At 49.0% G+C, this 16,382-nt stretch overlaps 1 protein-coding gene across 1 annotated transcript; it reads right to left on the reverse strand.

Annotated features, from left to right (window-relative positions):
- Positions 1 to 11,130: 11,130 nt before the first annotated feature.
- Positions 11,131 to 11,540, reverse strand: PG994_001535 (uncharacterized protein; the record flags this gene model as incomplete). The annotated part of the gene is made up of 3 exons (XM_066852944.1): positions 11,131 to 11,242; positions 11,287 to 11,441; positions 11,484 to 11,540. The coding sequence occupies 3 exons, from the start codon at positions 11,538 to 11,540 to the stop codon at positions 11,131 to 11,133; spliced, it is 324 nt and encodes a 107-aa protein (XP_066721085.1).
- Positions 11,541 to 16,382: the final 4,842 nt, after the last annotated feature.

Below are 16,382 nucleotides of genomic sequence, written 5' to 3' on the forward strand. Positions count from 1 at the left end.
ACGGACCGAGCACGGCTTGCAGGGCTACCTAGTCAGGCCGGATAATGTGATGAGCTATACGGAGTAGTATCGTGTACAACCCCCAGTTGCAATTCATCCAGGGAAGTGTGCATCTACTTGGATTGTACTTATCAGGTCGAAAATGGACGGGATGCTGCATGCATACGATTAAGGCTCGGATAGTTGCCACGTCTTCAGTTGTAGCGAGAAGCCACGGCGATGATGCGTGAGCTGGGTATGAAGGCGGGATATGCCATGCCATCTGAAATGATTCCATCCTAGGATGGCTGTAACCCCCGGATGTTGTTCAGTTCTGCAGAGACGATCATCCAATGCAGCCCAAAGTTGATCTGGCCATGCCGATAAAGCATCTTACAGCCCCGATCGCAATAAACATATGATCACACGCTTCGGAAAATTCGTGGGTTGGTAGCTTACAGGCTGCTGTAGGCATCATGCGCCAGCGCGAGACGGGACGGAGGTGAAATAGCATGCCCAGGGAGCCCGAGACAGAACTTGGGAGTCGAATCACAGTTCAGTTGCATATTGCTTCACCTACAAGTTCTCATCATCCCGCCCGCCGTGTTTGGTCGATGTAACCCACACTAAAATAGCAACTTTCGACCCTCTCCCAGGATCTTCCTTGGCGGCCGCTTCCCCACATTCGGGAGACTCATTCGATGCAACATTACAGCTGCAACTCACTGACGGCAGTGCACATAAACAAGCCTGGATGTAGGTAACGCCAAATAACATCAGCATCGAGGTCCTGCTCGTGCTGCTTGCTCACTGACATCTCTCTTTTCACCGCCATTGCACCTGTGTCTCGTCGTAGAGGGGGGAGGCCACGAGACGTTCAGATCGCAGAGTCCTATTCAGCCGCCTTGGCAAACCTGGCTACTCGAGGAGGGAAACTACTCAGACCTCTCCACTCTGCCTACTGACTCGCCAATGGCCCCAAGGTCCTTCCTGAAAACCGCAGCCGAGAGCTACCTCCAATCTCTGGAAGGGTGTCAACGATCTTGGTCAAACATGACCTGCAGGCCGAGGCAATCCGGTGGGGCAGGATTGTCAGGAAAGGAAAACAGATGATGCAGGCACTGCCCAGTTGCTTCGACTATACCGCTGCCCAGTTCCACCATCACCAGTGGCGGTACCCTTGGGAGCACACAACGCCATCCACTATGCGATTCTGTACATGTTCTTTCGGGGGTAAAGGGTTCTAGCCGGGAAGGGCGCAATGACCGCTTCGATGCACTCCAGACTGCAGCGCCCCAGGACACGGGATCTCAGATCGTCAGCAGCGGCACATATGATAACGTGTCGAGCCGGCAGTCTGGCGCTGTATTCACTGGCTGTTGGCCCGCTTGAAGGACACCATCACCGGCGCCGCCTAAACACCATGACGTCCGTAAGGATCGGTCTCGAACAGTCGCCTAAGCAAAGATGGACGGGATTTATCAACGAAACGTGGCAATAAGGTACATGTTCTACGACTTTTACTGTCGCCGAAACCAGTTTGTCTTCTGGCTACATCCTGCCTCTGCAATCTCCTGGATACCCACTACTCCTGCATACGGGTGTCATGCACATACGACACGGTGAATGAGTCGGCCTCTCGACACGTGCACTTCAGCCTCGGAGGTCATCCCAAGTATGCTGTTTCAGCACTACGAGCCCCCTAACTCCTGAGCGAGGACCCTGAAACAGGATGGGAAGTCCACGATGCAGACCCTTAAACACATGGATTCTTCGACTTGCTCTCCAGGGCACAGCCTGCGATGACTACTCCGTACAACAGGAGACAATGCGCCAACGTCAAAGCGCGCGTGCGCTAACAGTGGCTACCCGTCGTTCATGCTTTCGGTGGAAGGTCCAGCCTGTGGAACTTGAACATGGCGGCGCACAGAGTGCCTGCTGTCACTAGAACACGGGACGAACAATCTTAGCTTGTTCGGCTGAGAGAACTTGTAACAGACGTCTACAGCATATGGTCTGGCCTTGTTCGGTAGTTGTGCTGTACCAGCAGGTTGATAACAACTTGAAGTCGTCTCCTACGAAGCTGCGCCACTTGTATTTAGCGAAAATGAGCAGGCCGGACCTGAGTCGGTAAACACCATGGCGACAGTCCCCGCAGATTGTGTGGGTAGCTGCATGGAAGAATATTCGATGTTCACTAAAGAAGGCGATTTAGACACGTACAAGTATTCAAGTCTATCTATTATGGATTCGCCAGACATGATCGCCGTAACTCACAAGCTGAGGAAGCCTGTACATAATGCTGCGGTCAGGAGATGTGGTTTGTGGCTTCACGACAGATCGAGTCTTGTCCGCGGCCCGCTACCTTATTGTGCAGGGTTTTTCTTTTTCTACAATTTGGCCGCCCCCTGGCAACTCACGGAGAAAGCCGCGACTTGATCAGATTAAGCACGCTCCGCTAACCTTGACAATCCAGGTAGAGGTTGGCGCGCCCACACACGAGGGTGGTGTGGCTTGTTGTGTAGCCTCGGGTGTTTTGCTTGATTTTTTCTTTGCAGGGCATAGCATAAACATGGTTACGTCTCTCCGTGGCTCATTAGTTAACCAGCGAGCGGGCTTCTGCTGCGTTTTGTCGAACCAATGTTCCATCGGCATTTGTCTGCCGACAACTCACGGACCAAGTGTTCGCGGATATATGCCGCTGTCAAAGAAGCCAATCCCTGGCCCAACCGGGATTCCGTCGGATATCCAATCTGTCATGCCCAGCCGCAATTCCGGTTCGAGTACGAACTACATGCCGAGGTAGGCAGAGAGTTCACTTTCGAAACCAGGCAAATCCCTACTGCTGACATTACTCGCGGCAGCACGACAATGCATCTCAAGATATGGCCGCCAATCCAGGTTCGTCAGGGCAGGATTCCGGCTCCTGGCAAGGTGGTATTATTGCAGGGTGCGATCGTGACATAGGGTCCACCCGTCAATACTTTCACTGGACAACCGCGGGTCTGTTAACAACTCCCGAGGTCAAGAACACCTTATCCTCCAAGGACAGCCAGCACTCCTGCATACATGCATACCCCTTCAGTATCATGATTTCTGCTGGTATTGCGGCTGCCAGCAATTGAAGGGGTCCAGATGAGGGGCTGTTTCGATTTTAAACAGCGAACCAAGCTCCATGGACTCGTTATATCGATGCTGATCGGTTGCAGAAGTTCTCCATCTCGACCGACGCGACGAGAGATTTAGAGAAAATTCAACATTTTTATCTGCTTAGCTGCCGTTATTGACTCTGTACCGCAGCTTTAAATACCGGGCGATGGGGTATCGATTCCGTTGTCCCACCTTTGGAGCGGAAGAGATATTGAAACCCCTCCAAAGCCCAGCCCAGAACCTCCCAGCACCCATTTCCCACGATGCCCGCCGGGCAGCAAGGCCCGCTCTCAACAAGGCTCTCAGATCAACATCCCAAAGGGTCCTCCCGTTGACAAAACGTCCTGCAGGCAGCGCTGTTGCCGGTGGATAAAAACATGGCGGAAAGGGGGCTCAGTTGAGTTTTACCCTTCAGTCATGTGCGTCCGCAGTGGACGGAAAATGCCATCGTCACAAGGACCTTCCATATGCTGCAGAGCCCCCCCCCTTATTATCCATTCTAGCTACAGACTACGACGACTGACCAGTAACTCACAGCCATCGCACCGCGGAATGAAGGCATATCCATGGCAGTCCGCTATCTCCACTATTACTAATAGGGTTGGTAATAGCTAAAGTGAGCTAAAGTGTTCCCCAAGTTTCACGTGGCTGCCATTTGAGGCTAGTTGTGCTGGAATATCGACTCAAAGACACCATATATTCGACTGTGCCCGGCAATTTCCGTGTCGACTTCCATACATATGTACTCATACTGTCCTCGAGCAGCTGATTGTGGATCGTCGCCACAGTCGTTGGGCTCAGGGTAACAACAAGCTGCGCCGGTCCCGAGACACGGGCATTATGCTGGCCGGTTCTTTTCCGGTACTGTAGGTGTCTAATGCGGAAATCTCCTCGTCAAAGGTTCTTTCATGGATCTCCTGCCGTACTGCTACGGTACATGCCCCAGTGGTGAACTGCAACGGTTATGTATATGTCATCAACATCAAAATGCAACAGACAACAAGGAGCCTTGTGCCAGAAGATACCACTTAGTCGTAGGTATCAACTACATAAGGATGACCGTGCTACCGCGGGTACCTGCCTTAGCATCCGCACCATTCAGGGGTCGAGATGATACTTACAACACAATGTTCGTCGCATATGTACTGCTTTCAAACGAAGATAGGGTCGTCCAAATATAGGTCGCCGAGTGAAAGACCATCAGAGTCAACGCATGATGTGTCCACGCTAAGATGCACTAAATGCTGATGGCTGCTTGTCATCCGCTCGGCCATTGGTAAACGTAGCCGACAGCCGGGCAATCATCATACGGCTACTGTAGGTCTACATACGGCGAGACATCACACATCGACGACCTCTAGGATTCTAACAGGGTCGCTTAGAGCTTTACCAAGGCGACCCTGGATAGCGAAGTCGCTTGTATGCTTAATTATTAGTGAGGGAAGTAGTGATATAGGTGGGGAGACTATCCTGCTCGCTAAGGTAGCTCATGGAAAAAGAATGCCCCCCGCTCATGCGACGATCTTGACTTGACACCCAAGACTGACAATCTTGGTAATAAGATCGTTGATATGTTTAGTAGCATCTAGGCCTCCACGTAGCATCGAGCATCAGGAACGTCAGGGTACTTGCTGTGCTGCTTCCAGACCCTCAGGGCCAACAGCGAAAAGTCAAGCAGCCATTGGCCCTGCCGAGAGATTGCGAGTCGCGATGAAAATTATGCCAGGTTGCCCCGATCAGTGCCACTTTTCAGTCGGGGCGTATAGCGCTCGCACAAGCAGGCGTTCAGGGCGTTGTTGCTTTGCATAACTGCACAGTTCATGAGCTTGTCTCTGCGAGGTCCGCGAAGGATCTGCTAATTACCTTGTAGGTTAGTGGGAGGGATACGGCAGCGGCTTATACTTCTCATTGGCCCTCCCGATTGGTGGGTTAGGTGTGTGGGCGGTTGACCCTGGCACCTGGGGCTTGGTTTAAAAGGCATCGGTATGCGGCAAGCAGCATGCAGGCATGGTAATTCTCGGTCTCGTTATGGAGCCAGATCCCTGCCCGTGCTCCGTCATAACTGTCGCAATTAAGACGTGAGACAGCTCAGGGTTCAGGGACAGGGTCCTTAAGGGATGATGATAATGATGACTTTTGTCGCGGTACATGGTGGCATCTCCCCCATAGAATACTTAGAAACCAGGAAGTCTAATTAGGTAGGTCGATACTCATCTACCGAGCTACAGGGTACTGTACAGGTAGGTATAGTAAGTCTACCGACTTGGATTTGCGATTGATTCTTTTCTCCGCCGATCGCGGAACGACGACGACGACGACGACATGGCGAGTGGGTAGGTGATGAAAAGCTGCAGTAGCGTGCGAGATCTACTGTCACCTTAGTAGGTACTGTAGTCGTTGCATACGAGGAAACAACTATATGTCATCATGTCTTAGGTTGGGCGCACCGCTAACGACACCTAGAGATTTTCTGTTACATCCGTTTATAGCAGGCTGCAACCAACAATATGACAGGAATTGTTCTCGAAGCAGGGCTAGTGCTGCTAATAAATTGCAAACAATGATCAGTCACAAAACCGTCAACTATAGATGGGGGAGATCCTCTTAATTAAGGAATAAACATATATTCGTTTCCAACCTTGATCTTATGAGGCTGTCCAGTCACCTGGGTTCGTCACCGCTGATGCGGCCGGTCGCCTGATTTGGGTGGCCTTGGGTAACAGCCCAATTACCAACATTGATATTTATTTGATTTGTGACGCGCTAGGAACAACGATCATCATGATTGTCATCATATCGCCGCCGCCAGCGTCTCGACCGCCTTGTCCGAAGGCTCAGGACAATACGACACGGCGACAGCATGCAAGGGCTAGCCGCATTAGGGTTTTGTCATGGGACTTTTGTCCTACAGCCGTACAGTACATGCACCGTTTATTCGCCTGAAGAGTAGTATCCGGACCTGATGGGGCTCTCGACAACTCAAAATAAACTGCGGCCGCAAGGTATCATTAACATGGTATATTCTTTTCAACCCCCCTTCCAACAGACACGCAAACACGAACACTGTCTCCCTTCCTACTCTCTGCTTTGCTCTACTACTACTACTACTACTATGTACTACTAATGCGATCACCCTCGTCTCTTGTCCCTTTTGGGCGCCGCCCTTCTCTCGTAGCAATGACTGCTACGGTGCGCATCACTGACAGGACTTGACGTACGTGCACGACTTCGCGATGTAACGGTTCGTTCCCTGTCGATATCCCACGCCAACGCAGGTTGTCTTACCGGGAAGGGACGGCGAGTAAGTGGCGCGCATCCGCGGCAGCGCGGCCACGAAACGGTTGCTCTCTTGGGAATGGTTTGTTTCCCCTTCCCCTTCCTCTGTAGGCCTATCCGCCCGCCCTGCGCGTTACTTCGCGCCTCTTTGGGGGCGGGGTGGGGGGGAGTGGGGGGTGGGCCCTTGATGATGTTTCGTCAACGACTCGTCGCAGCGTCGCAGCATGTGCGGTGTACCCAATGAACATCGTGATAATCGTAACGTATTGGAGCCCAACCGGACTCCGCCTGCCGGTACTTGTGCGACATGGAGAAGGACAGGAGCAGAGGAGGGTTAGTAGTAGTAGTAGTAGTAGTAGTAGTAGTGGAAGAGGAGGAGGACGATGATGATGATGATGATGATGCTGCTGCTGTTGCTGATGGACGACGGATCCTTTCATTGCTACATACACGTAAGAATTCTTACTGTTACCTTATCGTCTTGCTCTTCTACATGCTTCTTCTGCGCTTCAGCGCCGCGCGCACCCACATCCCATGCATACCCTGGCCCATACCTAGGTATCGGCCGGATCGGTTCCCCGCGAAACAAGAACAGTGATGCCCGCCAAGGGTGCGACGAACGATTCGAGGCCGGGAAGTAAGAAGTCCAGCCCCCCATTCTCAGAAGAGCAACACAACAGGTTATCGCATTGTACGGAGTTAGCCGCGCCCCCAATGGATGGAGGGGCACGGAACTGGGTGAAAGAGAGAGAGAGAGAGAGAGAGGGCATGTTCGTTCCCTCACTCTCGTTTTAGGATTCAATACCTACTTTACCTACTCAAGAGATAAGACGGTCATCAGGGCTCCATTAATCCTGTCACCACGGATAGGCGTAGCTAAAAGAAATCACCTGCAATCAAGTGGTGATCCCCCGAGGCGAGGCGGGCTGCCAAATGTGTCAATTGATGGAAATGACAAAGTGCCAAAATCTAGGAGGTGATGACCGCCAGGTTGAGATCGGAAAATTGAGTAATTTTAACCATTATTCCCAGCCCGAAGCATCTATGATTGAAACATGTGTTATGTATCGGAAACCGGTGATCATGACAGGATGGGGGAAAGACAAATACGGAGGAACATCCTAAAACAAGTCTCCGACTTCCTCTCCCGGTACCACAGATGTGACACATATCTTCACATGCCTGCATCACTCACCACATTAGGTAACCTACATCATCTGGACGACTGGTTACAGAAACTGTACCTGCATACATCCGTTCTGAGGCTGATGGACGAATGAAGGAATAACGATGAGGCTCTCGTTTCCGGTATTCGGTATTCGGATCACCTACCTAGGTAGTACCTAGTAGGTATGTTCTTCTTCTCCGTACCCACCAACGAACAGCCAAGCGGCGCCATGCGACTGGTTCGCATGAATTCGGGGACTTAACGGCGAGTGACCATGACAGCGGTAGTGGCGTGGTTCGTTGCTTTGTTGCGACTGGGTGGCCTATCGACCGCCTATAGTAGATGCTATTATACATGCATTTTTCAATATCGTCGTTTCTCCCTTACCCAAATACCCGGATACCCGTGGTTTAGGAGGCGAGAAACGACTGCCTACGGTACTGCAACCACTGCCGCCACTGCCACATTCTCCTATTTGATTAATCAATTGCACTTCCATCTGTCTAATTACTCAGTGTTTCTGTCTGAGTTTAGGGGGTGGGTGGGGGATTGATGGATGGTATGGCTAATGCACATGCACTGAAGGGTGAGTCCAAATGCAGGCAACCGCCTGAAGAGTGGGCACTTCAATTACTGTATTCTATCCCAGATGACTTTTTGACACATTGGAGAAGAAAGGGAAAAAAAGAAAAATGGTCCCCTTTACCGCGCAGCGTACCTACGTCACGCAGCAGTACGTAGAAGTACAGTAGCGCCGAATAGGATTTCATGACGATCATGTCAAATCTTTTAATGATACTTCATGTTCCCCCTAGCTGCAGGAGTTCGCAGCAGGTTCGCATAAGGAAGAGTGGGGCTGACTTAGGTGTAAATTCCCCCCTGTAGCTGAGCTTAATACTCGTGTCGCGCCCCCACTTTATTTGAAATTTATTAAGGTTTATTAATTGAAGTTAGTATTAATTAATTAAATAATCAACTTTTTTATTTTTTATAATATTAATACATTTTATTATTAATATAATAATATTATTATTATTTTTTTAATTTATTATTACATTTTATATAATATATTTTAATTATTAAATATTATATATTTTTAATTATATAAATATTAAAGTACGAAATTATTTAATTATTTAAGTTAAAATAACTACATTTAAATTATAAAGTTTAAATTTTAATTAAAAATAAAAATATATATATAAAAGCTTTTAAATATAATTTTTTATTTTTATTTTTTAGAAAAACTAAAATTTAATTATTTTTTTTTAACTTATTTTAAATAAAGTTTAATAATATAACTTAAAAACTTTAACTCTTTTACCTTTAGTATTATTATTATTTAAAGTTATATTAATAATTTTATATTAATTTAAAAAACAATTTAATAAAATATAAGCTTTTTTAACTTAATTTAAACTTTAATTTAACTAAATATAATTATTAATAAACTCTTTTAAAAAAAAGATTTTAATTAAATTAAATTAATTAAATATAGTTTTAAATTTTATTAATATAATTAAAAGTTAATAAATAATTAAAGAAAATTTAAAAATAAAAACATTAAAGCTCGGCGTATATTATAATGAATTAAAAAAAGCGTTAAAAAATAAAAGTATAAAAATTTTAAAAATTTTTAAAAAAGCTTTAACATTAATATATTATTAATATATTTAAATTATATAACTTTATTAAATTTATTAAAAAACTACGTTATTTATAATATTTTTAATATATAATATATTATATATTAAAAAACTAGTTATTTCACTAATCTAGTTATTTAATTAATTAATACTAACTTTAATTAATAAGCCTTAGCGAATTTTAAATAAAGTAGGGACGTGGCACGAGTAGGCTGTTTAACTACAAAGTATTATAACAACAGCTCGTCTCCTTTAAATATAGGTACATACACATCACTAGCTGCCTACCTGAGCAAAGTCCTGAAGATATGTCGAGTCAAGATAATATTAATCAAAAGAAGTTAAAATAAATGACATCAAATCTGCATTGAAACTACATGTACCTAAGCATATGACGAATCTGAGATTGGAATCCGCAGTGTCCTAGTAGGCTGATATAAAGTTTCCCCGTCTCTGTCGAGAGCCTTCTCACTAACGCCGTGAGCCGCAGGAGAACTAGAGTAGAAGCAGGTTCAAGATCAAAGAATCACCCGGCTGGAATGACATGGACCTGACTGACGCGCGAGAATTGTTAAAGAGTCCATTCGCTGCGTGTTGAAGCTGTTGCATTGGACAGTTCTTGCGAGCAAACACTGTCATGGGAGGAGAGTGACGACCCAAGTCATGCTCGTGAAGAGGATGACACCACCTATTCTGCAGATAGAAACTATCGCAAGGCTTCTTTCTGGGCCTGCTGAAAACCCCTGCATTCAGCTTATATCCGAACAGTCTTTTAAGTATGCAGGCGCAGTAGTCCCGTACGGTCCTGCGTCTGTAGCCGCCCGGCCACTGCGCAAGACGCCCCCAAAGTCTATCTCATATTATCCCCTAGCCCCTGAAGCTGAAGCTCTCAGATACCAAGGCCGGTCGGATCGAAACTTCTTCTTGTTCTGCTGTTTGGTTGAGAGTCTATGATATAGAAAGGCCCTATCTGAATCAGCAGCTGCCCATATTCACGAGCATCATCCTGCATTTGCTGCTCCGGTTGACGCGTCCAACGTTCAGGTCAAGAGTCATGTCAATCAGGTCGAAAGGGGGCAGAATACCGAAGACGTCACGATATGGCTGACGCGTCGGGGCAAAGCAAGATGGAAAGATGCTCGATGATGACGGACCCGATGCTCTTGGTTAAGGGGGTGCATAGAGTGCTTGCCTGGGGTGCTTGCCTACATAGAGTGTTTGCCCAGCTGACCCGTGTGCGTTGAGTCGATCGGGATGGGTCGTTGTTCCCCTCAGTCTCAGGGCGAGCAGATCTATGCGCATTACTCGACATCATCTTACGACTTGCCTGTTCCTGCATTGATCTATTCATCTTCGTGGCTCCGTACCACTATCTCTCCTTGCTGCGGCAGTACTGGTACGTGTTTATTAACGGGCATCCTTCGGCGTGATATAAATGGTGCATCAACGAAGATACACATCCCCGAAGCGACATATAACATTTACAATCATAACGGGCAGAAAGTAGTTTGTTAGACCGTTGAGTTCGGTACGCGCGATGGCCCTAGACCCTGTACCGTGCCTGAACCACAATGCCCGCCCGCCTGCTCTGGCTCCTCCACGGGCACACGTGGACAGCCAGTTGCTTTTCCAGGAAACTAGACGTCTTGGGATGTCGGTTATCTAGGAGCTGAACCGTACGTTGCCGGACTCTGGGGCAGCAGCGGCATGGCCACAGCCTACTGTTGTGCCCCTGGAATCAAGGATTAAGTACTGTATTTTGCCGTCGCCGCCTCAACGAGACTTGGCATCCGGCTGGGTTTAAGATTGCGACATGGGAGCGTTACCATGGTTGGGCGTTGGTGGTCTTGTACAGTGTCCGTCTCGTGTTCCAGCCTAGCTGAGAACTTAGATAAGACAGATGCCGCTACACTACAGGGACTGCGACTGAGGAGAGAAGCGATGGTCGGAGTACACACCACTATGCGGCTTTTGCTGCGAGACTAGGATGTCAGGATCGATCGTGTAATGCTTGACTCGCGAGCTATTTCTGTGTTCTGGGTCTGGAATATGTAGTAATATACGTACAGTGACATGTGGAAAGCGGCGGCACTGAAAATAAACTTTAGCATCTGAAATTGCTGGTGCTGTAACCCACCAATCTCGATGGAGATGATGGGATATCGAGTGACTGCCGAGTGACTGCCTATGGACGTGTCGCCAGCAAGAGATACTTGACTGAACTAGTACCAGTAGGTAGAGTAGACCAGACCAGCTAACCATACCGCAGTGTCTTCCTCTACGTACCAGTATTGATCAATAGGACTCGAGCTAACGATCATGATGGGAAATACTTGATGGCCTCCTTTTAGGTTGCAGCCGTATGCTATTGACATCTTGTTCTGCGCCTTAAAATATCCGGCTGCATATGACTACTTTCGGAGTGACTATCCAGATCGAGAGCAGTCATGCTTCCCTTTGGAGTTCCCTTGCCAGCGTGCCAGCCATTCTATTTCCTTTTCGAACCAGTATCTGGCCAAGTCTGGATATGGATGGATTCGCTACCAAACTCCTGCCAACCCCTCCATGCCGAAAAGGGCAACACGGTCATGTATGTCCCTTGGTCATCGGCCATTATTATCATGCTAATGGAGCATCAGGCTAGCAGCAAAGATCCAGGCGGGGCACGATGGGGATTGTTTGGCCGTCATAGGGGTCTATGTAGTATTGAGCCCACCCCCGTCTGCTTGCAACTATGTAGGTAGTATTGGTACAACAACTGCCGCCGGTTTGGAATATAGTAGCTACTTTTTCTACTAGCAGAAACGGGGACCAAGGTTGACAATGCGACACGAGTCCTAGAGTAGACTACGACGACAAAATAGACTTACACACGATGACAAGCATCCCCCGGTATAGGCTTACATAGGTGCTACGTACATACGTAACCTGGCCGGAGCGGGAAGACGGAATGGGTTGGGCGCCGGCTAGACGAGATAGCCGCTTTTGCCCGCACCTCCACTACCAGGCCAGTATTGCGAACTGTCCGGATCCTTACTAATTGCGATCGGTACAGTACCTAGCATTGGGATCCAGGGTTGAGCAGAATAAGGTTGTCTGTCGCTGCTGGCAATTCCTGCAACAACGGAAACGACGTAGTAATAGAAACGGGATGATGACTCGAGTTGTTCGTTCGAGGCGACAAAAAACCTTCTTCTCCACAACAACGCGAACGAACGAGGTTTTTCGGATCGACGCCCATCCATCTCCAATGCCGAAGGGGGATCCCAGCCTGCCCAGTGCTGCCCCCCAAGATCCGGACCTGAGCAAGGACGTCCCCTGCTGCACGAACCCGGACTGCTGCTCCCGCGATCTGTGCTGGTTTAAAGTATGGGAAAGTTAGGACCATCCCGTCCTACCCCGGGTTTTCTCTCCAGAGCTCAGAGCCGTTGTAGATCTTGCTGGCTAGCGGCATCAGTCCATCGCACTGCCGATCATTCAAGCGACGGTGCGTGTGGGTGGTGACAGCATCCACCGAAACCGCAACGCCAAGGGGGATACCACCTGATATCAAAAGAAGAGAAGCATGCTCAATGCAAGTGGATGGACAAGAATAGGTGCCGTTCTCTCCGGTCTATCCCCCCTGCGGCCGCGCCCTCAAGGAAAGAGATCTAGTCCGTACTTCGATTAATTACCTACCTAGTGAGTCGGACTAGCTTCAACGCTATTTATTGGTACATATATTTATGACAAAACTGTCGATCCTCCAAATGGGTAATTCCGCCCTTCAGCGGAAACGGCACGAGATCCTCAAGAAAGCTATCTCTGGTAGCGCTCCTGCCGGTCGGGGAGATAACCGGAAAGAACAAGAAGACGTCAGTGATGATGTACTCGCCTCGCTTTCTATACTGCGTAGTTGTTTGCCATGGTTTTGTGCCAAAACGTGGTGGCGTCTTCGTCTTTCTTCTGGCGCGTGCCTGCCGGGAACCGGGAAATACGCCTCGACGCCACCTGAGAAACGGGTTTCGTTCCCATTTAGTTTGCAGCGTTTCTTCCAGATATGAGAAGAGATGACGACCAACTCTAAAAATCCGATACTAGCTAGGTAGTCTAGCGTACCATCTGCTGAGCTGGTGCGCACGCGCATCTCGCCAGCATCTGTCATGTCCGCTGTCGGTTTCCTAGCCTCATCATTTTCGGCGAACCCATCTGCCCGAAGAGAAAACAGACAGCGGATCCCCGGCTTTTCCCACGAACAAGTGCCGGCGCGATTGCCACGTTTTTAGAAGTGAATGATCATCTTCCGAATCCCTAAATGACTTGGAACAGACGGGGGGGATGGCGCCGTTGCGCCGTAATGAGGGATACCCAAACCAATGCCGTGCTAGCTAATGGGCGCTTGCGAAGTTCCCCAGACGGCGTATCGGCATTAGCCATGCAGCTCTAGTTCAAAGGGAGCAATTTCAAACACGCTGAAAACACCCTTATGCGTGGCGTTCGGCTGCAAACTGACTCGACTGACTTGGAATAGTGAAGCTGAAGCTGCAATTACCGATAGTTTCCATGTAAACGCTGTTCCCAGTAAGAACAGTAGCTCGACTCAACGAAACGAGACGTTGGTGGTTGTTTCAGGGGTGTCGGCGTCTGGTCTGATCTAACTCTCCAAGCCCACAGAGATCACGGACAGTCACCGTAGTGCGGTAAGACGTTTCTTGACATTGACACACAAAAGACACATGCCATGCATGCGCTCTGCTAAATGAATCGGCGACAGATAGGCCCACCCAGCCGCTGTTGAGCCAGCTGAGGAGAGGCAGCTTACTACTAGACTGCCAAAGGACGCCTTCTGGTCCATGGTGGCAGCGTCCGTTCTGCTGAACCCGCCCCTCTGCCCCATTGCAGCAACTATCACGAGCGAGGGTCACGACGCAGTACTGAGCTAGTCATGCCAGGGAATACCTGGTATTTGCGCAGTGGGGATCCGTCCTGAGAAAAACACGCCAAAAGCGGCATTGGCACAGACGTGGTCGAACATCTGTTCGTGAATTGGAGTAAGTTTGGCACCTGGGGCAATCCGAGCTGAGCTGAGTGGTACCTGCTATCACTGATCAGTCGGGTCCTGCATTGACCCTGATGTCTTGAAGCGTTCGGTCTTTTGGATTTCGCCGGAAATCATTCCAGGAGCCCGGCATATCAAACACTGGCGACAGGCGCTTGGTGATCTGCTCGTATTCATTTGACGACGTTCTACATTCATCGTGGGTACCAGGACTGCGGAATGGTTGCCCTTGTCTAGTCAACCCTTGATTGCTGTTGCCGTGTACTCTTGACACACAGGAGGGTGCTCGCATCAGACCACAACTGCGGAGGCATAATATAGGCGTGTATTTAGAAAGCCCGTAATGAGCGGCCCAGACCTGGGGTGCTATTGCTTTAAGGGAGCAAATTACAATTGACGTGCAGTATCCAAGCAACGGACCAAGAAAGGCATCAAGATGGTTCGTGACAATGGATATCTATTTCTAGGCACATGACGATAGGCGGCGGCGGCCGTGCCTTCTTGACCTGAGTACCTAAAGGCGTCGGTTAGTTTACGGCTACCAGTAGAAGAAGACTTGCCTTACGCGTTGGCCTATTCTGATCGAACGCGAAACAACATCCCAAGAGATATATGTTCGATGATTCTGGTGGATCGATGGTGGATCGAGTAGGCGAAAGCTTCCAAGGCAACCCATCTTATTACAATTCGTCAAACCCTTCACTCGTGTTATGCATAGCCAGTCGTTATAATTGCTGTAATACGATCTGGACCTGCCGAAGAAAGGCTCGTCGGTCGTCTATTCACCGCTAGAGCCCAGTCTTTCGAGTCTTCGCGCCTCGGGTCATTCATAGAGGGGCATAATGATAATGGCCGCATGGCCTAGAAGTAGAAGACAATATCCGCTTCCGGACTCTTTTGGACATCACTGACGATCCAGTGGTCACCTTTCTTTGGTCTAAGGCATGCAAAAACCTGCTGCAGGATGCTGATCGGAAATAGCTGTGGCCCGCTGTACCTTTGGCCTATATAGAGGGGATCTCGAGTAGTAGCACTGCATTAAATCGGGTTTGGAGCCGAGGCATGGCAGTGTCATCTCGCAGCTTGGCAGGAAGAACGAGGCCGCATAGGAATTGTCTCGGTGAATGGGGCAATTTGCTCCTGCAGGCGAGAAGTGATAGGTGGTTTTGATTCTCACACCGCTGATACTCGACGACTATGGTATAGGTTAGCAAGGGGCAAGATCCACCCCTTGCCCTTCGTTCCGTACTTTGACCCTAGGCAAAGATGCAGGGGTCCCTATTATCCTGGATCTTCGTGATCCCCATGGACCCTCGCATCAGCCCAACTAACCGGAGGAACATGTGGCCTGACACCTTGGGGAAAAGGCTTGTCGCTGTATCAGGTTTTAATGAAACGACTAAGTGGGATTTCCATAATGTTCTCGGTGGCCCTCATCCGCATGACGCGAGGTTGACTTTATTTGGCCAAACCGCAGCTACCGCCACGAGGCTCAGGCTTTTGAGTGCCGAGGGAACGGAGGTCACGTATGGATCCCAGATAGACCGCATCATGCCCCATGCTCATCACATCATCATGATGTTGTGTTGTATTGTCGCGCGAGATGAATACGTCTCTTTAATGCAGCAACGTGCCGGTGCCTGCTTCTTCTGTTCCTCCGGGTGCGGCCCATGTTGTTCAACGCGCTGCTCTCGTTGTCGGGGCTGGGGGCAGTCGCAAGGGTGGCTCTAACAGCGACCCAGATCTTTCCATTCGGCGGGTGTATATCAAATCTGACAGACTGGGTTGGCCTTGACCTGCAAGGGCCTTATGCAATGCAACCATACAATCTTGGCGAGTTCCGAAATAGTCCAACTGCTGTTTTTCGGGTCTGGTTTCAGAATTTTCTTTTCTTCTTCTCGTTCTTCTCTGAGAAGGAGCTGTCACAATATTCTGTGGTTGGTAAAGTAGCCGCAGGAAAAGTGCCATGTTCTCGCCCAAGGGGTACTTAGGCGGTAGACCAGCACAGAGAGGGAGCGGACAGACTGCTGATCGCACGATTCCGCACCAGAATATGCTGAGAGCGATTGCCACTGTGTAGCCATCGCTCCTTGGCTATAAGACCAAAGTTTGCTTGCCATCTGAG

This window comes from Apiospora phragmitis (genome assembly GCF_038363925.1).
Source record: "Apiospora phragmitis strain CBS 135458 chromosome Unknown utg000002l:1.0-5516284.0:1.0-5523493.0, whole genome shotgun sequence".
Lineage (NCBI taxonomy): Eukaryota > Fungi > Ascomycota > Sordariomycetes > Amphisphaeriales > Apiosporaceae > Apiospora > Apiospora phragmitis.